At 46.8% G+C, this 21,021-nt stretch overlaps 1 protein-coding gene across 2 annotated transcripts; it reads left to right on the top strand.

Moving 5' to 3' along the window:
- The first annotated feature begins 12,182 nt into the window (after positions 1–12,182).
- ZFP57 (ZFP57 zinc finger protein) lies at positions 12,183–21,011 on the top strand. Of its 2 annotated transcripts, none has more exons than XM_033216551.1 (4): positions 12,183–12,270; positions 17,577–17,703; positions 18,150–18,251; positions 19,736–21,011. In XM_033216551.1, exons 2-4 carry the CDS (start codon positions 17,670–17,672, stop codon positions 20,890–20,892), a joined length of 1,293 nt encoding a protein of 430 aa, XP_033072442.1. In that variant the 5' UTR covers positions 12,183–12,270; positions 17,577–17,669; the 3' UTR covers positions 20,893–21,011. The 2 variants fall into 2 exon arrangements, with proteins under 2 accessions (XP_033072442.1, XP_033072441.1); XM_033216550.1 differs by lacking the exon at positions 12,183–12,270 and adding an exon at positions 15,712–16,764.
- The last annotated feature ends 10 nt before the right edge of the window (positions 21,012–21,021 follow it).

The following is a 21,021-nucleotide window of genomic DNA, read 5'->3' as shown; positions in this document are numbered from 1 at the left end:
ACAAGGTCAGGAGTTCGAGACCAGCCTGGCCAATATGGTGAAATCCTGTCTCTTCTAAAAATACAAAAATTAGCCGGGAGTGCTGGCGGACGCCTACAGTCCCAGCTACTCGGGAGGCTGAGGCAGGAGAATCGCTTGAACCCGGGAGGCGGAGGTTGTAGTGAGCCAAGATTGGGCCACTGCACTCTAGCCTGGGAGACAGAGCGAGACGCCCTCTCAAAAAAAAAAAAAAAAAAAAAAAGGACAAATGGAAGAACTTTTTTTCCCATAAGTTGTTGGGGTACAGGTGGTACTCGGTTACATGAGTAAGTTCTTTAGTGGTGATTTGTGAGATTTTGGAGCACTTATCACCTAAGTAGTATACACTGCACCATATTTGTAATCTTCTGTCCCTTGCCGCCTCCTACTCTTCCTCCCAAGTCCCCAAAGTCCATTGCATCATTCATGTACCTTTGTGTCTTCATAACTCAGCTTCTACATATCAGTGAGAACACACCATGTTTGGTTTTCCATTCCTGAGTTATTTCACTTAGAATAACAGTCTCCAATCTCAACCAGGTAACTGCAAATGCTGTTAATTCATTCCTTTTTTTTGGTTGTGGAGTATAGAAGAACATTCTCAAGACTATACAGCACATTTGCAGAGTAAATTTTAAAATGTAATACCTCTAATCAAAATGCCAACAACTACTTTTTTTCTCAAGCTAGACAAGTAGATTTTAAAGTTCACATAGAAAAATAAATAAGAATAATTAGAAAATCCCTTGGGGGAAAAAAACAAATTGAGAATTGGGTGTCGAGTTATGCCTAATAGTTAAATATTTTACAGATTCCCTGTCACTAGAACAGTGTGGCACTGGTGAATGAACAGACAAACCAATGGAACAGCACAGAAAGTCCAGAAAGAGCCAAGTGCAGAGCAACTGAGTCCTCATTTAATGACTTTAATTCATTCCTGGACATCCTGCCACTAAATAAAAAGTTTTAAACCAGGCCGGGTGCGGTGGCTCACGCCTGTAATCCCAGGAAGGCTGGTGGATCAGTTGAGGTTGGGAGTTTGAGACCAGCCTGAGCAACACGGAGAAACCCCGTCTCTACTAAAAATACAAACTAGGCAGGCATGGTGGTGCATGCCTTTAATCCCAGCTACTCTGAAGGCTGAGGCAAGAGAATCGCTTGACTTGAACTCAGGAGGCAGAGGTTGTGGTGAGCCAAGATCGCGCCATTGAACTTCAGCCTGGGCAACAACCGTGAAACTCCGTCTTAAAAAGGCCAGGCACGGTGGCTCACGCCTGTAATCCCAGCACTTTGGGAGGCCGAGGAGGGCAGATCACGAGGACAGGAGATCGAGAGCATCCTGGCTAACACGGTGAAACCTCGTCTCTACTAAAAACACAAAAAAATTAGCTGGGCGTGGTGGCGGGTGCCTGTAGTCCCAGTTACTGGAGAGGCTGAGCCAGGAGAATGGCGTGAACCCGGGAGATGGAGCTTGCAGTGAGCAGAGATCTTGCCACTGCACTCCTGCCTGAGCAACAGAGCGAGACTCTGCTTCAAAAAAATTTTTTTTTTTGCAGAAGTAACATATTTTAACCACAGTTAGGATTACTGAGACTCTGTCTCAAAGTGGAGAAAATGGTACAGAAATGAAAGAGATGTTTACCTATTGAGCAAAAGATGTGAGGGTGTGTGTGTGTGTGTGTTTGTGTGTGTGTGTGTGATAGACGATACTACTAGAAAAAAAGAGGGCAAGTGAATGATACTGTATTATCTTCATAGTTAAGGTGTTCTGCTGCTTATATTTTTTTTGGTGGGGAGCGGGGCGGACAGTGTCTCACTCTGTCGCCCATGCTGGAGTGCAGTGGCGCGATCTCGGCTCACTGCAAACTTCTGCCTCCTAGGTTCAAGGGATTTTCCTGCCTCAGCCTCCTGAGTAGCTGGGATTACAGGCACACGCCACCATGCCCGGCTAATTTTTGTGTTTTTAGTAAAGATGGGATTTCACCATTTTGGTCAGGCTGGTGTTTATATGATATTAACAAATAATGAAAGGTAAAGAAAAGTTCTGAATCATTTGCATTTTCAGGAAAATTGTTACACAACAGAAAATCTGTCAGGAAATATTTGAGACTCCGTCACAATCATTGCCCCCTAAACATATCCATCATCACGACTATTCTTCCTCCTTTAGAGAGTAAAATAAACTTTCAGTACACTGAGTATTGTGGAATTCTTACCTATTTACTCTGAAGTTTCTATTTACTACTTACATACCTTTGTTTTCATTGCTCTATTGATAAATCTATCTGTATAAGTTTTCTGTGAGTCCTCTACTGTTACGGAGTGCACCATAATTTTTTCCATTAGGAAAACTGACTTTTGTTTAATTCTTTTTTTTTTTTTTTGAGACAGAGTTTTACTCTTGCTGCCCAGGCTGGAGTGCAATGGCATGATGTTGGCTCACTGCAACTTCTACCTCCTGGGTTCAAGCGATTCTCCTGACTCAGCATTCTGAATAGCTGGGATTACAGGCATGTGCCATCATGCCTGGCTAATTTTGTGTTTTTAGTAGAGACAGGGTTTCTCCATGTTGGTGAGGCTGGTCTCAAACTCACAACCTCAGGCAAAAAAAAAAAAAAAAATTCTCAATGTGGTGGTGGTGTTGGAGGTGGGGCAGATCCTTCATAAATAGATTGATGCCGTCCCACATGAGTGAGTAATTTCTTACTCTGTTGGGGCTAGATTAGTTACCAAAGAGCAGGTTGTTATAAAAGCAAGTTTGGGTTCCTAGACTCTTTCTTGCTTCGTTGTCTGCCCACATGATCTTTTTGTACATACCACTCACTTTTCCCCTTCTCCACCATGTTTTGACCTAATATTTGGCCTTCACCAGAAGCTGGCCAGATCCAACACTATCCTGTTGAACTTCCCAGCCTGCAAAATCATGAGCTAAATAAACATCTTCTCTTTATAAACTACCCAGTTTCAAGTTATTCTGTTACAGTAATACTAAACAGACTAAGACAGTCATTGAAAACAAAGTCAACCGGAGGAGGCTTAAGGAGACATGATTAGGGCTAAATACAATGTGATATCCTCGATGAAATCCTGTGACAGAAAAAGGAAGTTAAACGAACTAATGAAACCTGGCCAGGCATGGTGGCTCACACCTGTAGTCCTAGCACTTTGGGAGGCCAAGGGGGGTGGATCACTTTAGGTCAGGAGTAAGAGACCAGCCTGTCCAACATGGTGAAATCCTGTCTCTACTAAAAATACAAAAATCAGCAGGGCACAGTGGCATGCGCCTGTAGTCACAGCTACTTGGGAGGCCGAGGCTTGAGAATCATTTGAACTTGGGAGGTGGAGGATGCAGTGAGTGGACGTGATGCCATTGCACTCCAGCCTGGGTGACAGAGCAAGACTTTGTTTCAAAACAGAAAGAACTAATGAAATGGAAACAAAGTTTAGTGATACTGTATTAATATTGTTTCATTGGTTGTGAAAAATATATGATAGTGACATAAGATGTTAACAATGGGGCCAGGGGCAGTGGCACATGCCTGTAATCCCAGCACTTTGGGAGGCTGAGGCGGGTAGATCACCTGCGGTCAGGAGTTCGAGACCAGCCTGGCCAATGTGGTGAAACCATGTCTTTACTAAAAATACAAAAACTAGCTGGGCATGGTGGCTTGCACCTGTAATTCTAGCTACTCAGGAGGCTGAGACAGGAGAATTGCTTGAACCCTGAGGCAGAGGTTGCAGTGAGCCAAAATTGTGCCACTGCACTTCAGCCTAGGTGACAGAGTGAGACTCCTTCCAAAAAAAAAAAAAAAAAGGATGTTAACAGTGGGGAACTGAGGGTGACATATCTAAGAACCATGTATTATCTTTGCAACTTTTGTGTAATCTGAAAGTATTCTAAAATAAATAAGTTTATTAAAAAAAAAAAACCCTCAGAAGAGGAAAGGAATTGGGAGTTAAAGAAAAGACTGTGCACTTTTTAGTTTTCCCAGGGTTTTCTATCAAGGGGCTGGGAAGAGGGAGAAAAGATTGGAACCTCAGGCACAGTGCAGGGCTCCAGAGCTCTCTTGTCCTCTGACTCCTAGGGAGACTGGGGCTGCTCAGAAATTGTCTTCATCTCCCTATTGATGTCAGGCTCCAGTGTTGGCCACCTCTGCCCAACTCAGACCACAGACATCCCAGCCTTCTCTGATTGCTCGATTTGTGTCTGAGACACCAGAGAGGTGGCACCCCTATGTGGCCATAAGCCTGAGGACAGATGACCTGAGCCCTCTTTTCTTCTCACTGTGGACCTCCCCTGGGTCTCCTTGGGCTCCCAGAAGTCAGACAGGGTTCTTCATGCAAGGACAAGTGTTTTAGTCTCTTTGGGCTGCTATTAAAATATATATCATAGACTGGGAAACACTGACCTAGCCTAGTGATGGAGGTTAACATAATCATTTGATAAATCTACTGGGTAACATACACTCTTGGTATGTTGTATTGAGAGTATTGCATTTCATCTCTGTGCTCTTCTTCCCCCAAACCTATAGCCCTGTCAACCACACTCAAATTATGGGATGTTTTACAATATACCTCACCAGTACTCCTCAAAAAATACCAAATTATCAAAAATGAGGTCTAAGAAATTGTCACAGACCAGAGGAGGCTAAGGAGCTATGAAAGGTACTAAATGTAATGTATCCTGGATGGGAACCTGGAACATAAAAGTGACGTTAGGGAAAAGAATAAAATCCAAATAAAATAGGAGTTAGTAACAATGTATCAATATTGTTTCATAACCTGTCACAAATGTATAATAAAATAAGACGTTAATAATAGGGGAAACTGACTGTGGAACATATGAGTACTATGTACTATCTTTGCAACTTTTCTGTAAATCCAAAAATATTGTAGATTTGATTTGATTTGATTTGATTTTTGAGACAGGGTTTTGCTCTTGTTGCCCAGGCTGGAGGGCAATGGCATGATCTTGGCTCCTCTGCCTCTTGGGTTCAAGTGATTCTCCTGCCTCAGCCTACCAAGTAGCTGGGATTACTGGAGTGTGCCACTGCACCCAGCTAACTTTGTGGGGTTTTTTTGTTTGTTTGTTTGTTTTATTTAGTTTTGTTTTGAGATGCAGTTTTGGTCTTGTTGCCCAGGCTAGAGTGCAATGGCGTGATCTTGGCTCACCGCAACCTCCACCGCCCAGGCTCAAGCAATTCTCCTGCCTCAGCCTCCTGAGTAGCTGGGATTACAGGAATGTACCACCATGCCCAGATAATTTTGCATTTTTAGTAGAGACGGGATTTCTCCATGTTGGTCAGGCTGGTCTCGAACCCCCAACCTCAGGTAATCCGCCCGCCTCAGCCTCCCCAAGTGCTGAGATTACAGGTGTGAGCCACTGTGCCCAGCCAATATTTTAGATTTTAAAAGGATATTTTTATAACTGGTGCTCAGGAAAGAAAAAGAAAGTGGAAGTAAAAATTACCCACTTTTCAGGTGGCTCACCTTCACCCCCTCATTGACACCCAGCCTCCATGCCAGCCACCTCTATCCAGTTTAGACTGCAGCGCAGTCCTCTCCCAGGCTGTTCAATCTGAATCCAAGAGAGCAGAATATCGGCACCCGTGTGTGGTCACCGGGCTGAGAACAGAAGACCGGACCCCTTTGGCCTCCTCAGGTTGAGACCTCCGCATTGTCATCCCTGGCTTTCAGCAATTGGACAGGACAACATACCCAAGGGGGCGCCCCAGTCCCGTGTTAGGTTTGGAATTTGAAATGTTTCCCAAATCCACACTGACATAGATGTTTCCTCTCCACCTAGTGACCATGGATTCTGACCTCGGGAGAGAGCAAGGTTTCCAGGCCAAAACAGGTGATTCCCAGGTTACAAGTGGACCCCACAAACATACTGTCACTTCTGCTGCTGCTTCCAGGGATAAATGTGGCTTATCCTGGGGACCAACTCCTACTCTCCATCCCTGGGATGGGGGAGAAGAAAGGAAATTCTCAGGGCATTGGCCTGGGGAGATGGAGAGGCTGCCGGTGAAGTGAAAACAGTAGGCCGGGCGCGGTGGCTCAAGCCTGTAATCCCAGCACTTTGGGAGGCCGAGACGGGCGGATCACGAGGTCAGGAGATCGAGACCATCCTGGCTAACACGGTGAAACCCTGTCTCTACTTAAAAATACAAAAAAAACTAGCCGGGCGACGAGGCGGGTGCCTGTAGTCCCAGCTACTCGGGAGGCTGAGGCAGGAGAATGGCATAAACCCGGGAGGCGGAGCTTGCAGTGAGCTGAGATCCGGCCACTGCACTCCAGCCTGGGTGGCAGAGCAAGACTCCGTCTCAAAAAAAAAAAAAAAAAAAAAAAAAAAGAAAACAGGAACAGTATAGGGACATTAGAGATAAGGGCATAGAAAGGAATCAGCTCTGATGACACCTGTGTAGGATCAATGGGTTCTGCTTGAGGAGAAGCTCACAGGTTTCTAACTGGAGCGGTGTTTTTTGCATGGATGATAATTACTGCTGTGTCAGTTTTATAAGCAATCAGAAAACTGCACTTAAATTTTAGGCAATTTTCTGTGCTTACAGAGATAGGATAATGTGCTTACACACGAAGAAAGGGAAGAAAAGGGGAGAAGAAGTGATTGTAGGAATTAGGTTCCTGTTTCCTTGCTAACTGTCAACCAAGGGTTGTTCTCAGCTTCTGGAAATTGCCTGCATTCTTTTGCTCATGGCCACCTCCATCTTGAAAGCCAGCCATGGTACACTGAATACTTCTTTCGCTTTGAATCTTCCCAACTTCTCTTTGATCTTTGTTTTTTCTGCCTCTTAAGGAGTTCATGTGATTAGATCAGGCCCAACCAGATAACCTATTTTATGGTCAATTGTCTTGGGACTTCAATTACAACAACATAATCCCTGCATTGTGGTACAGATGGTCCCTGATTTATGATGGCTCAACTTAGGGTTTTTCAACTTTATGATGATGTGACAGCAACACACATTCAGTATAAACTGTACTTTGAATTTTGATATTTTCCTGGGTTAGAGAGTATGATACTCTGTGATGGTGCTGGACAGCAGTAGTGAGCTGCAGCTCCCATGAGCCACACAATAATGATGGTAACAACTGATACTGTACTCTACAGTGTACTGTATGCAACCAGTTACATAAGTTAGTCAACACTTTATCATACAATGGGATTTGTGTTAAGTGATTTTGCCCAACTGTAGGCAAATGTGTTCTGAGCACATTTAAGGTAGGCTAGGCTGAGCTAATATATTCAGTAGGTTAGGTGTATTAAATACATATTCCACTTTAAAATATTTTTAACTTACAATGGTTTTATCGAAACATAACCCCATTTTAAATTGAAGAGCATCTGTACTTATATTAGTATTTGACTGAATAACCAGGGGAAGGAATCTTGAGGGGGAAGGCATCTTTAGAATTCTGTTTATCACAGTACCTTGGGGGGCTACTGCAAATGAATGTATCCCATTAGAACTTCTCTATACCTCTAATCACCTTTTGTCTTAAAGTGGCTGAGGTGAGATAAAGGGATCTAAAGGGATCGGGAGCATGGAGGGGGAAACCAGTTCTGTTTCATTACAGTTCCACATTTACTTTCAGTTTCTTGCTGCATGGCAAGATTTCAGTGTTCTCAGACCACCCAGTACTTTATATAGGGCAGCGATATCCTGATGGCTGATGCCGTCGGTTTTGGCCTTGGATCTAGCACCCACAGCCGTAGGCTCTGGCTGAGGCCATGGGGTTTGCACTTTCAGGCTGACTTAAGCTTGACTTGCATAGGGGTAACATTGAATGAGAAGGATTCCATCCATTACCAAGTTAACATTTTTTAAGTTCTCATCAGGTTTCAACACAAGGGCTAGGGGAATTTTTCAGAGGAATAGGGCTGACTGCAGGCATTTATTTACATTTCTTTAGGTCAGTTTGTCGTTCATCAATGGATCGCCTTCGTCAGTAGGGTAACACCACCCAGGACACTAAGAGGCCGAATATGCACTTGATTTCCATAGTACTTTGTCTCAGGGAAATCTTACCTAGAGGGCCAAATCTTCCTGATGGCAGCCAGGGCTCACTGCAATGAAAATATGGGACCTTTTACTGTTGCCTAGAAATGGATCTAAGGTTGGACCCACAGACTGGAGGAGGTGCTGCTCTGTAAGGCAGCACAGTTGTTGCCATTCTTTCTTAACAAGCATTGACACTCTACCTCCTTATACCCCCCACCATCTCAACTCACAGGTGATCCACCTACAGTGAAATGATTTGGTTGGCTCTGCCAACAGCCGTTGTTAATTTCCCTCCTTTCACACTCACTGTGTGTCTCTACAATTTTCTGTGGAAAAATTGCAGGTAGTAGGATGAAATAACTTTTGTCAGACCCAGATAAAATAGAGCCAGGCCAGGCGTAGTGGCTCATGCCTGTAAATTCCAGCACTTTGGGAGGCCGAGGCGGGCAGATCATCTGAGGTCAGGAGTTCGAGACCAGCCTGGCCAACATAGTGAGCCCCCCTCCCCCATCTCTACTAAAAGTACAAAAATTAGCAGGGCATCCTGGCACGTTGCTGTAATCCCAGCTACTGGGGAGGCTGAGGCAGGAGAGTTGCTTGAACCTGGGAGGTGGAGGTTGCAGTGAGCCAAAATCACACCATTGCACTCCAGCCTGGGTGAAGAAGTGAGACTCTGTCTCAAAAAAAAAAAAAAAAAAAAGGGGGGGGCCAGGAAGGCATGAAGGAGAGAAAAGTCATGCTTACAGGTTGGAAGTAAGAATTGTTTTGTTGGGCGTGGTGGCTCACGCCTATAATCCCAGCACTTTGGGAGGTTGAGGCAGGCAGATCACCTGAGGTCGGGAGTTCGAGAACAGCCTGACCAACATGGAGAAACCTTGTCTCTACTAAATACACAAAAAAATACAAAATTAGCCAGGCATGGTGGTACATGCCTGTAATCCCTGCTACTTGGGAGGCTGAGGCAGGAAAATCGCTTGAACCCGGGAGGCGGTGGTTGCAGTGAGCCAAGATCGTGCCATTGCACTCCAGCCTGGGCAACAGAGCGAAACTCTGTATCAAAAAAAAAAAAAAAAAAAAAGAAAAGAAAAGAAAGAAAGAAAAAGAAAAAGAATTGTTTCAAAAGAATTTTTAAAAACTCCACAAGAAATCTTTTCTAGCTGGGTGTGGTGGCTCATGCCTGTAATCCCAGCACTTTGGGAGGCCGAGGCAGGCAGATCATGAGGTCAGGAGTTCAAGACCAGCCTGACCAACAAGGTGAAACCCTGTGTCTACTAAACATACAAAAAAAAAAAAAAATTGCCGGGTATGGTGGCACGGCCCTGTAATGCCAGCTCCTCGGGAGGCCAAGGTGTAGCAGGACGAACTGCAGACAAAACCTCTCAGACACTGAGTTGTAGAAGGAAGGACTTTATTCAGCTGGGAGCATTGGCAAGCTACTGCCTTAAAATCTGAGCTCCCCAAGTACACAATTTCTGTCCTTTTTAAGGGCTCACAACACTGAAGATTTTACATGAAAGGGTCGTAATTGATTTGAGCAAGCAGGGGGTATGTGACAGGGGCAGCATGCACCGTGGTCAGAGTGAAATAGAACAGGGAGGGGAGTTTCACAATATTCTTCTTTTTTTTTTTTTTTTTTTGAGACGGAGTCTCGCTCTGTCGCCCGGGCTGGAGTGCAGTGGCCGGATCTCAGCTCACTGCAAGCTCCGCCTCCCGGGTTTATGCCATTCTCCTGCCTCAGCCTCCGGAGTAGCTGGGACTACAGGCGCCCGCCACCTCGCCCGGCTAGATTTTTGTATTTTTTTTTAGTAGAGACGGGGTTTCACCATGTTAGCCAGGATGGTCTCGATCTCCTGACCTCCTGATCCGCCCGTCTCGGCCTCCCAAAGTGCTGGGATTACAGGCTTGAGCCACCGCACCCGGCCAATATTCTTCTATACAATGTATGGAATCTATGAATAACATCGGTTTCTAAGTTATGAGTTGATTTTTAACTACTGGGTTTAGGCCAGGCAGACCCAGGGCTGGTTTCAGGCCTGGCACCGGGCTGCCTGTCTTTGGTTTTACCTCCTTGTTTTTGTTTTTGTTTAAATAGGAAATGAGTATAAAACAGTATAAAACAATGTGAGAAGGTCTTTTTCTTTCTTCAAAGGCAGGAGAATTGCTTGAACCCAGGAGGTGGAGGTTGCAGTGAGCCGAGATGGTGCCACTGCACTCCAGCCGGGGCAGCAGAGCAAGACTCCATCTCAAAAATAAAAAAATAAAAAAATAAACGAAATATTTTCTTCATCCTTCATGAATGTCCTGTCACAAGGTTTATCAGCAGATATTTTTGTTTTGTTTTGTTTTGTTTAGAGATAGGGCCTTACTCCATTGCCTAGGCTGGAATGCAGTGGTGCAATCTTAGCTCACTGGAACCTCAAACTGCTGGGCTCAAGCAATCCTCCCACCTCAACCTCCTAAGTAGCTAGGACTAAAGGCATGTACCACCACACCTGGCCAAGTTGTTTTCATTTTTTCTAGAGAAAGGGTCTTGCTATGTTGCCCAGGCTGGTCTTGGACTCCTGGCCTCCAGCAATCCTCACTCCTCAGCTTCCCAAAGTGTTAGCATTACAGGCGTGAGCCATGGGGTCCAGCCTAGACATTCTTTTTTTTTTTTTTTTTTTTTTTTTTTTTTTTTTGTTGAGACGGAGTCCGCTCTGTCGCCCAGGCTGGAGTGCAGTGGCGGATCTCAGCTCACTGCAAGCTCCGCCTCCCGGGTTTACGCCATTCTCTCGCCTCAGCCTCCCGAGTAGCTGGGACTACAGGCGCCCGCCATCTCGCCCGGCTAATTTTTTGTATTTTTTTTAGTAGAGACGGGGTTTCACCGTGTTAGCCAGGATGGTCTCGATCTCCTGACCTCGTGATCCGCCCGTCTCGGCCTCCCAAAGTGCTGGGATTACAGGCTTGAGCCACCGCGCCCGGCCAACATTCTTTAGTACTACAGTAATTCAGATAAGATGCTCTTAAAAGAACATTTGCCCAGTAATGGCAATGCCTCCCGAGTAGCTGGGATTACAGGCGTGAGTCACCACGACCGACTAACTTTTGTATTTTTTTTTTTGAGATGGAGTCTCACTCTGTCACCCAGGCTGGAGTACAGTGGTGATCTCGGCTCAGTGCAAGCTCCGCCTCCTGGGTTCACGCCATTCTCCTGCCTCAGCCTCCAGAGTAGCTGGGACTACAGTCGCCCACCACAACGCCCGGCTACTTTTTGTATTTTTAGTAGAGATGGGGTTTCACCGTGTTAGCCAGGATGGTCTCCATCTCCTGACCTCGTGATCCGCCTACCTCGGCCTCCCAAAGTGCTGGGATTACAAGCGTGAGCCACCGCGCCCGGCCTAACTTTTCTATTTTTAATAGAGACAGGGTTTCTCCATATTGGCCACGCTGATAACGGTTCGCCATATGGGTCACGCTGAGGTCGAACTTCAGACCTCAGGTGATCCGCCCCCCTCGGCCTCCCAAAGTGCTAGGATTACAGGTGTGAGCTACCACTCTCGGCCGTGTGTTTTAATCATAATACTTTCATCTTTTTTTTTTCGTAAATACTTTTTTTTTTTTTTTGAGATGGAGTTTTGCTCTTGTTGCCCAGGCTGGAGCACAATGGCGTGATCTCGGCTCACTGCAACCTCCGCCTCCTGGGTTCAAGCGATTCTCCTGCCTCAGCCTCCTGAGTAGCTGGGGTTACAGGCGCCAGCCACCACGCCGGGCTAATTTTTATACTTTTGTAGAGACGGGGTTTCGCCATGTTGGCCAGACTGGTCTTGAACTCCTGACCTCAGGTAATTCACCCACCTCAGCCTCCCACAGTGCCGGAATTACAGGCGTGAGCAACTGGGCCCGGCCTTTTTTTTTTTTTTTTCTTCTACAGTCAATTAAGACTGGGAAAAGGAAAATCCTAGCGCTCTTTGGGGACCAGCAGTTATCAGTTGGTGGGAGGCTCCAGGTGGTGCTGCATGGCTGGGCTGTCTATGATTCTTAGGATGGGAAGCTTGACCTTGGCGGGCCCACCCTTTTAGCTGAGTCAAGGGGCAGGTTCTCGGTGGCCAGAGGACTGGGAGGGAGGGGAACCGGGCGGGGCCTGGGCGGGGCCGCGGCGCCGGGGCTGCGGGTGCTGGGCTGGAGCGCTCCAGCCGCTAGTTCCCGGGAGACCCTGCGCCCCTAAATCGCGGTCCACTGCGGGGGTCAGGTGAGTAGAGCGGCGGCTGGGAGTCGCGTTGGCGGTGGTAGAGGCTGATGTTGGATGTTGTCCCCACTCCCCTGACTCTTCGGCAGGCCAGGGGAGCACCGCGCCCCACATCTTGGAGGGGCTTTCAACCTCTGGGGTCCTCCGGGGAAACGTGGGTTAGTCTGGGGTGTAGCCAGGTGCCCTCTTCACTGTGGGCACGCTGGGGATTCCGGGCCGAGGAAGGGCTCCTGGCACGTGTTGGAAAAGTCGGCATCCCAGAAGGAAGATTCTGGGCAGATGGGCCTCGGGGAAGGCAGTCCCAAGCAATGGGCCCGTTTCTGAGCACGTAAGCCTATTCAATGGGTGCTAACAAGCGCCTGCTTTGCCAGGCAACAGTGAGCAAAACCGGCTTTGTTCCTGGCCGCCGGAAGCTTCAAGGCTGGGGTTCCGGAGCTGGGCGCGCAATGGCAAACTAAGCGCCGAGGACCGGAACAGGAGCGCCTACCAGGGCCGCGATCTGGTGGGTAGGGGGCAGGGCAATGGCTGGAAAGAGTCCCTGAAGCCCTGAGCAGAGACCCAAGGGCAGCACGACTGCAGGAAGGCCATTTTGCTTGACTGACAGGCGGAAAACTCACGTGGCTGGAGTAGCAGGGTTGGTGACTACAAGGGCGAATCCCACTAAGCCTTGAAGCAGTTTAGGGTGTGAGGGGTGAGGGGGATTCTCATTCTCAGAATTGCTGTGGATAGAGAGTTTTGGGTTGGAGAGAGATTGGGTGCACTCAAAGGACTGAAAGATGGCAACGACACATTCCCTCAGAGGATTTACATTCTGGAAGGGTGGGGACAGGCCCAGGTACAGATAAGCCCGCAGGCGGCCTCCAGCTCTTACAGTCGAAAGTCTGATGAATTATGCCCAGTCTCCTTCCTCCTTCCGCCGGCCTGAGGTCTGGGGCCCCGTGGACGAAGGAAGTTCATGGGCGGCAAACGTGCCTGGGCAAGCAACAGCTGCAGAGATTCAGTCCCCACAGGGGTTAGGAGTCACACTTCGAGCCTCTTCCTACCGCCTCCAGCAAATGGCCATCTTGAGGACTAGCGGCAGCAGTAGGTCTCCTCTGCCAGATAACTGGAAGACCAGGTTCTTGAGGGCATTGTTACTAAGGCTGTTTTTGTTGTTGTTGTTGTTTTTGAGACGGAGTTTCGCTCTTGTTGCCCTGGCTGGAGTGCAGTGGCGCGATTTCGGCTCACTGCAACCTCCGCCTCCCGTGTTCAAGCGATTCTCCTGCCTCAGCCTCCCGAGTAGCTGGGATTACAGGCATGCGCCACCACGCCCGGCTCATTTTGTAATTTTAGTAGAGAGGGGTTTCTCCATGTTGGTCAGGCTGGTCTCAAATTCCGGACCTCAGGGGATCCGCCCGCCTCGGCCTCACAAAGTGTTGGGATTACAGGCTGAGCCACCGTGCCCGGCCTTATTAAAGCTGTTTTGAAGTGCAGTTGGCTGGAAAGTGGAAGAATAATCCAAGATCTGCATGCCTCATAAAAGGAGTGTGAATGGTTTTGAAAGATAGGAAAGGAAAGGGAGAGAGAAGAAAGAGGAAGAAAGGAAGGAAATCAAATTCATATCCCATTCATGGCAATATTTTGGAGATCCAATTAACTCTATTCCTCGAGGGCATTTTTCCTTGCTGGTATTTTCAGTTCTATTAACACTTCTCAAAAAGTGAAAGGAAAAAATAGCCAACGGGTTTTTTGGTCTTTATTCTTTTCTTTCTATCTCAAGTGAGGGAGATGTGGGTGAGTGGCTGTCAGCAGGAAAAGATTCAGCTATGTTTGCATCTGAGCAGGAAATTTCCAAGGATGAGCAGGGAACTCCAGTGCTGGGCTCATTGTGAGCCCTAAATAAGGGATTGCTCTTGGGTTGTTAGCAGTATTCTTTACAAAGATCTGTGTATACAGTGGTTCCCCTTATCCACAGGTGATAAGTTCCAAGACCCCTAGTGGATACTTTGTTTTTGTTGTTGTTTGAGGCAGAATCTCACTCTGTCACCCAGGCTGGAGTGCAGTGGCACAATCTTGGCTCACTGCAATCTCCACCTCGCGGGTTCAAGTAATTCTTCTGCCTCAGCATCCTGAGCAGCTGGGACTACAGGCACGTGCCACCATGCCCAGCTAATTTTTGTATTTTCAATAGAGACGGGGTTTCACCATGTTGACCAGGGTGGTCTCAAATTCCTGACCTCAAGTGATCCACCGCGCCCCACCCCAGTGGATACTTTGAAACCACAGATAGTACCAAACTCTGTATATACTATGGTGTTTTTTTTTCTGTACATATATACTAATGACAAAGTTTGATTTATAAATTAGGCATGGTAAGAGATTGACAACAATAACTAGTAATAAGATAGAACAATTACAGCAGTATATTGTAATAAAAGTTGTGTGAATATGGTATCTCTCTCTCTCTCAAAATAACTTAAATTGCTGGGCGTGGTGGCTCACTCCTGTAATCCCAGCACTTTGGGAGGCTGAGGCGGGTGGATCACGAGGTCAGAAGATCAAGACAATCCTGGCTAACCAGGTGAAACCCCGTCTCTACTAACAATACAAAAAATTAGCCCAGTGCGGTGGCGAGCGACTGTAGTCCCAGCTACTCAGGAGGCTGAGGCAGGAGAATGGCATGAACCTGGGAGGCGGAGCTTGCAGTGAGCTGAGATAGATCGCGCTCCTGCTCTCCAGCCTGGGTGACAGAGCGAGACTCTATGTCAAAAAATAAAAAATAAAAAATAAAAAAAACTTATATTGTAAATCTTAGCAACCTCAGCATATGCTTTTTTTTCTTTCCTTAAGACAAGAATTTTACCTTTTCATTTTATGACTTCTCTTTGCATATCTGAATTTCCAGTGTCTCTACTCTTGTGCTTTAGGGCCATGATTAAGTAAAATAAGGGGTTCTTGAGCACAGGCAACTGCTATACTGCAGTAGTCAACCTGATAACTGAGATGGCTAGCTACTAAGGAACTAATGGGCAGGTATTGTCTGCAGTGTGGATATGCTAGACAAATGGATGATTCACATCCTGGGCAGGCCAGAGACAAAAGGTACAAGATTTCATCATGCTATCATGCTACTCAATGTCAAGCAATTTAAAACTTAGGAATTGTTTATCTCTGGATTTTTTTTTTTTTTTTTTTTTTTTTGACGGAGTCTCACTCTGTCCCCCAGGTTGGAGTGCAGTGGCGCAATCTTGGCTCACTGTAACCTCCGCCTCCAGGGTTCAAGTGATTCTTCTGCCTCAGCCTCCCGAGTTGCTGGGATTACAGGTGTGTGCCACTATACCCAGCTATTTTCTTTTTGTATTTTTAGTAGAGACAGGGTTTCACCATGTTGACCAGGCTGGTCTCGAACTCCTGACCTCAGATGATCTGCCTATGTCAGCCTCCCAAAATGCTGGGATTACAGGCATGAGCTACTGTGCCTGTCCTCTGGATTTTTTCATTTAATATTTTTGAACCACGGTTGACCATGGGTAACTGAAGCACTGGAAAGCAAAACCATGATAAGGGGGAACTACTACATGTATTGAAAATCCAGATCACAGAATTGTGGTGTGTGTGTGTGTGTGTGTGTGTGTGTAATTTTGGTCACGGAAGAGATCTTAGAGAGTGTCTCCTTTATTCTCACATTTCTGATGAAACCAAGTCAGAAAGAATAAAGAGACTCACTCAAGGTGATCTGTGACAGATCCTAGCCTGGTTACCCCAGCTACATGATTTCCAATGGTACTGAGTCTAACATTAACATTAGGTTTAAACATTTTTTGTAGATCAAGAATGTCCCCTTGTCCTTGGAAAATTATTTAGCATCTCTGCATTAGGTCCTTAAGACAGGGCCAGTAATTGTTACCTCATTGCTGAGAGCATCCAGTGGCACACAGCAGGGGTTTAATAACTAATGGCATTCCCTGACCAAATAAGAAAGCTGTTTCTTACCCTCCCTCTTGCTGATATGTTTTGTTTTTCTCTGACCTCAGGTATATAGAAGCAGGGTAGAACAGATGGCAGACACCTAGCCCAGCCTGGTGTTACTAAACAATGGCAGCTGGTGAGCCAAGGGTGACCAGGGCCCTGAACTCTGTGGCCCAGGCTTTGAGGGAAACAAAGTTGTTCTCAATTGTGGAAGAAGAGAATTTGGACAGCAAAACAAAAAAGAAAGACAACCTCTTGGAGCAGATACATTTGTCACAGGAAGCCACATCAAACCCTGGGAACTTTGCTGAGCCTCTCCATCTGCCCAGTTACTGGGAGGTAGATAGCCCCAGGAAGGAATCCAGTCAGCCCTGGGTGCCAGGCCAGGAGTGGATAAAGCTAGAAAAAGACACCACAGAAGAGAAGATGTTTGAACAGCTGAAGCCAATCGAACCTGTACAGAAGATGTTCCCATGGGTGGGCAAGGTAGCTGCCACCCTGCAGGAAGCCATGAAGAGAGATTGCTGGAGGGAGGCATGGGTGAAGAAGGTGAGGAGACTAAGCTAGAGAGAGGTGGGGTCCAGGTCCTGGACTCCAGGAGCTCTTTCATGCATGCTCCTGCCTGCAGATCAAATGAAATCTCAGATTGTTCCAGACCGAACGACATCCAGAAAAAGGAGCCGCAAAACCTTTCTCCATCTCCCGCACCACCCTGGCATCCTTCATGTGGTACTTCCTGAAATTTGTTAGAGTGGCAGCATTTTTTCTTTTGCTTTGCTTTCCTATTTGTATTCTGCATATCCTCTTTCCTCTCCCCCACCTCTTATCTTTCTCCTTTTCTCTTCATCTTTCGTTTCCTTTTTTTTTGAGACAGAGTCTTGCTCTGTCACCCAGGCTGGAGTGCAGTGGCGTGATCTTAGCTCACTGCAACCTCTGCCTCCCGGTCTCAAGTAATTCTCCTGCCTCAGCCTCCTGAGTAGCTGGGATTACAGGCATGCGTCACCACACCCGGCTAATTTTTGTATTTTTAGTAGATACCTGGTTTCACCATGTTGGTCCGGCTGGTCTCGAACTCCTGACCTCATGATCTGCCTGCCTCAGCCTCGCAAAGTGCTGGGATTACACGCATGAACCACCACATCCGGCCTCCTTTCCTTTCTATACTTCACAGTTGCAGGCCTTGTGTCTCTCTTTTAATATTTCTCTCTTCCTTCCATGGTTTTATCTTTCTCTTAGGTTTTAATTCTCTGAATCTTGAGACTGGATGTTAATCTTGTACACACATACACACACACACACGCACACATATACATACCTACATATATTTATATAAACTTCTTGAGTCTCTCCTGTTCTTCCAGAAGCCAGTCACCTTTGAGGATGTGGCAGTGAATTTCACCCAGGAAGAGTGGGACTGTCTAGATGCCAGCCAGAGGGTCCTTTACCAGGATGTTATGTCGGAAATCTTTAAGAACCTAGCATCTGTGGGTAAGAGGCTGGGCTTCCCTCAGCAAGCCCCCTGTCCTAAGGGCCCTGGAACATCTGGTTTCCCTGGACAGATAGATCAGCTTACAGTTAGTTTCACTGACCCCTGGTTCTATGCTTTCCAGGTACGAAAGATCTGAGTCACTAAGCTCAGTGGTAAAGAGAAGAAATGATAGCCTGCATGAAGGCAAAGATAACACTTGTAACATGATGACAGTGTTCTCAAAATATGCAAATTTTTCCATTCATCAAACAAATATTTACTAAGTCACTCCTGAAAACCAGATACTTTGCTAGCAGCTGACCTTTTGAATGTCTCCTTTCTGCATCTACATGTCCCAGGTTATGGTTCTTAAACAAAGGCTACAGGAGGTAACCTGTTGTCCCCATCAGATGTGAAGGGGCCACACCTGGGACCAACTCAACTCTTTCTCATTCCCACACATCAGCCAGAATCTTTCTACATAAGCCAGAGCTAATCACTAAGCTTGAGCAAGAAGAGGAACAACGGAGAGAGTTTGTCCATCTCCCAAACACAGAAGGCCTTTCAGGTAAGAATTGCCAAGCAGGGAGGAAGGTAAAAAGGACCCAGAATAACCCCTGAAAGGATGGAGAGCTGATGGGGAGGATGAATGCTCTACAGATGCTCTCCTAGTGAACCTCTGTCCAGCCTGGTCAGACTTGGAGTTGAAAGAGAGCTTAAGATCATAGGCTCAAGTCCCTCGACTTCAAGTTGAAGATCTAAGTCTGTTTTTTTTTTTTTTTTTTTTTTTTTTTTTTTTTTTTTGAGATAGTCTTGCTCTGTTGCCAGGCTGGAGTGCAGTGGCACAATCCTGGCTTACTGCAACCTCCGCCTCCTGGGTTCAAGCGATTCTCCTGCCTCAGCCTCCCAAGTAGCTGGGACTACAGGCATGTGCCACCATGCCTAGATAATTTTTGTATTTTTAGTAGAGACAGGGGTTTCACCATGTTGGCCAGGATGGTCTCACTCTCTTGACCTCAAGTGATCCACCCACCTTGGCCTCCCAAAGTGCTAGGATTACAGGTGTGAACCACCGCGCCTGGTGGGCTGAAAATCTAAGTCTTTCAGGAGAAGTAAATGTCTTCAGTTTCTAGAGATTGAGAGATGACATGAAGGTTGCTTATGTCCATGACATTGTTCTGATTAAGATGTTCTGTCCAAGAGAAAAGAGAAGCAAAGGAGATAGGCTTCATGCTGCGTTGGAGTAAGGGAGGCTTGCCCCTGGTAGAAAATAGTTGAGAGAGATATCAAGCCAGGCTGACTACACTTCTTGGTTTGCCAGGACGGTGCTGGTTTATGCTTCTCATCCTAGCTTGATTATTAATAACACCTCTTTTCACCTGCAAGTGGCCCAATGTTCATGATGCATTATTATGCTGGTGTCTGTGGAATGTCTATGGGAATTTGAGCAATAATGAGAATGAGATAAGATAGATTTCAAGAAATGTTGTTGTAAGTTAAAATTTACATTTCTGACAGTGTTGAAGACTCCAGTTAAATTTTTATTTGCTTTTAATTTGAAACGCCAAATTTATTTTTTCTTATTTCTAGCCTATAAGGCCCAAGGGTGAGGATGAATGTGTTAGGTGGGAGAGCTAGGGCAGAGACAAGAAGTGTCTTGGGCTGAATGGAGAGCTGTGTTGTAGTTCTTCTTCTTCTTCTTCTTTTTTTTTTTTGAGACAGAGTTTCACTCTGGTTGCCCAGGCAGGAGTGCAATGCTGCCATCTCGGCTCACTGCAACCTCTGCCTCCTGGGTTCAAGCAATTCTCCTGCGTCAGTCTCCCTAGTAGCTGGGATTACAGGCAGATGCCATGATGCCCACCTAATTTTTGTATTTGTGGTAGAGACAGGGATTCACCATGTTGGTCAGGCTGGTTTCAAACTCTTGACCTCAGGTGATCCGCTGGCCTCAGCCTCCCAAAGTGCTGGGATTACAGGTGTGAGCCACCATGCCCGGCCTCTGTTGGAGTTCTTATAGTGGAATTTTGTGTTATTCTTCCTCATTCACTACAGAAGGTGAGAAGAAAGAGCTTCAAGAACAACATCCCAGTCTGAGAGATGAGGGGACTAGTGATGACAAGGTCTTCCTTGCATGCAGAGGGGCCAGCCAGTGCCCCCTCTCTGACCCAGCTGGGTCTATGGACAGGACCCAGGTGCTTCAAGCATCCCAGGCTGGGCCACCCTTTTTTTGCCACATCTGTGGCAAGTGTTTCAGCAGGCGCTCCTACCTCTATAGCCACCAGTTTGTTCACAATCCTAAGCTGACTAACAGCTGCAGCCAGTGTGGGAAGTTGTTTCGGAGCCCCAAGTCCCTCAGCTATCACAGACGTATGCATCTTGGTGAGAGGCCCTTCTGTTGCACGCTCTGTGACAAGACCTACTGTGATGCTTCTGGACTAAGTCGTCACCGCCGCGTCCATCTGGGTTATCGGCCCCATTCATGCTCTGTGTGTGGGAAGAGCTTCCGGGACCAGTCTGAGCTCAAACGCCACCAGAAGATACACCAAAACCAGGAGCCAGTGGATGGAAACCAGGAGTGTACTTTGAGGATTCCAGGCACCCCTGCTGAATTACAGACACCTATCGCCAGAAGCCAGAGGTCCATCCAGGGGCTTGTGGATGTGAACCATGCACCAGTGGCCAGGTCTCAGGAAACCATATTTAGAACTGAGGGTCCTGTGGCCCAGAACCAGCCATCTGTACTTAAGAACCAAGCACCTGTGACCAGGACCGAGGCACCCATCATTGGAACTCCCTGTCAGGAGGCCAGATCCAACTCACATCCAGTGAAGCCCTCGAGACTCAATGTCTTCTCTTGCTCGCATTGTCCTTTGACTTTTAGCAAGAAATCCTATCTCTCCAGACACCAGAAGGCCCACCTCACAGAGCCGCCCAACTACTGCTTCCATTGCAGCAAGTCTTTCAGTTCATTTTCCAGGCTGGTCAGACACCAGCAGACCCACTGGAAGCAGAAGAGCTACCATTGCCCTATATGTGACCTCTCCTTTGGGGAGAAAGAGGGCCTTATGGATCACTGGAGGGGCTATAAAGGCAAAGAACTGTGCCAGAGCAGCCACCATAAATGCCGGGTGATCCTGGGCCAGTGGCTTGGCTTCTCTCATGATGCCCCTACTATGGCTGGGGAGGAATGGAAGCATGGAGGTGAATAATCTCCCCCCAGGATCCATACCCTCAGGAGAAGAGGCCTAAGAGAGAAGGCCTGCAAAGGAGACAAAACAAAGGGGGCAGTGAGCATCTTGAAACATAAATAAATGGTGTTTCTGACTGAGGTCTTTCTT

Source organism: Trachypithecus francoisi, unplaced genomic scaffold, assembly GCF_009764315.1.
Source record: "Trachypithecus francoisi isolate TF-2019V2 unplaced genomic scaffold, Tfra_2.0 Lachesis_group10, whole genome shotgun sequence".
NCBI classification, from domain to species: Eukaryota; Metazoa; Chordata; class Mammalia; order Primates; family Cercopithecidae; genus Trachypithecus; species Trachypithecus francoisi.
The sequence above is the reverse complement of the archived record's forward strand: the minus strand, read 5'-3'. Positions and strand labels throughout refer to the sequence as shown.

Bases quoted from the DNA above. Each gene is read 5' to 3' on its own strand.
- ZFP57 (XM_033216550.1), top strand. From the start codon at position 16,342: ATGGCAGCTGGTGAGCCAAGGGTGACCAGGGCCCTGAACTCTGTGGCC. The intron at 16,765-17,576 runs GTGAGGAGACTA...CTGTTCTTCCAG, and splicing joins GGGAGGCATGGGTGAAGAAG to AAGCCAGTCACCTTTGAGGA. The intron at 17,704-18,149 runs GTAAGAGGCTGG...CCCACACATCAG, and splicing joins TAAGAACCTAGCATCTGTGG to CCAGAATCTTTCTACATAAG.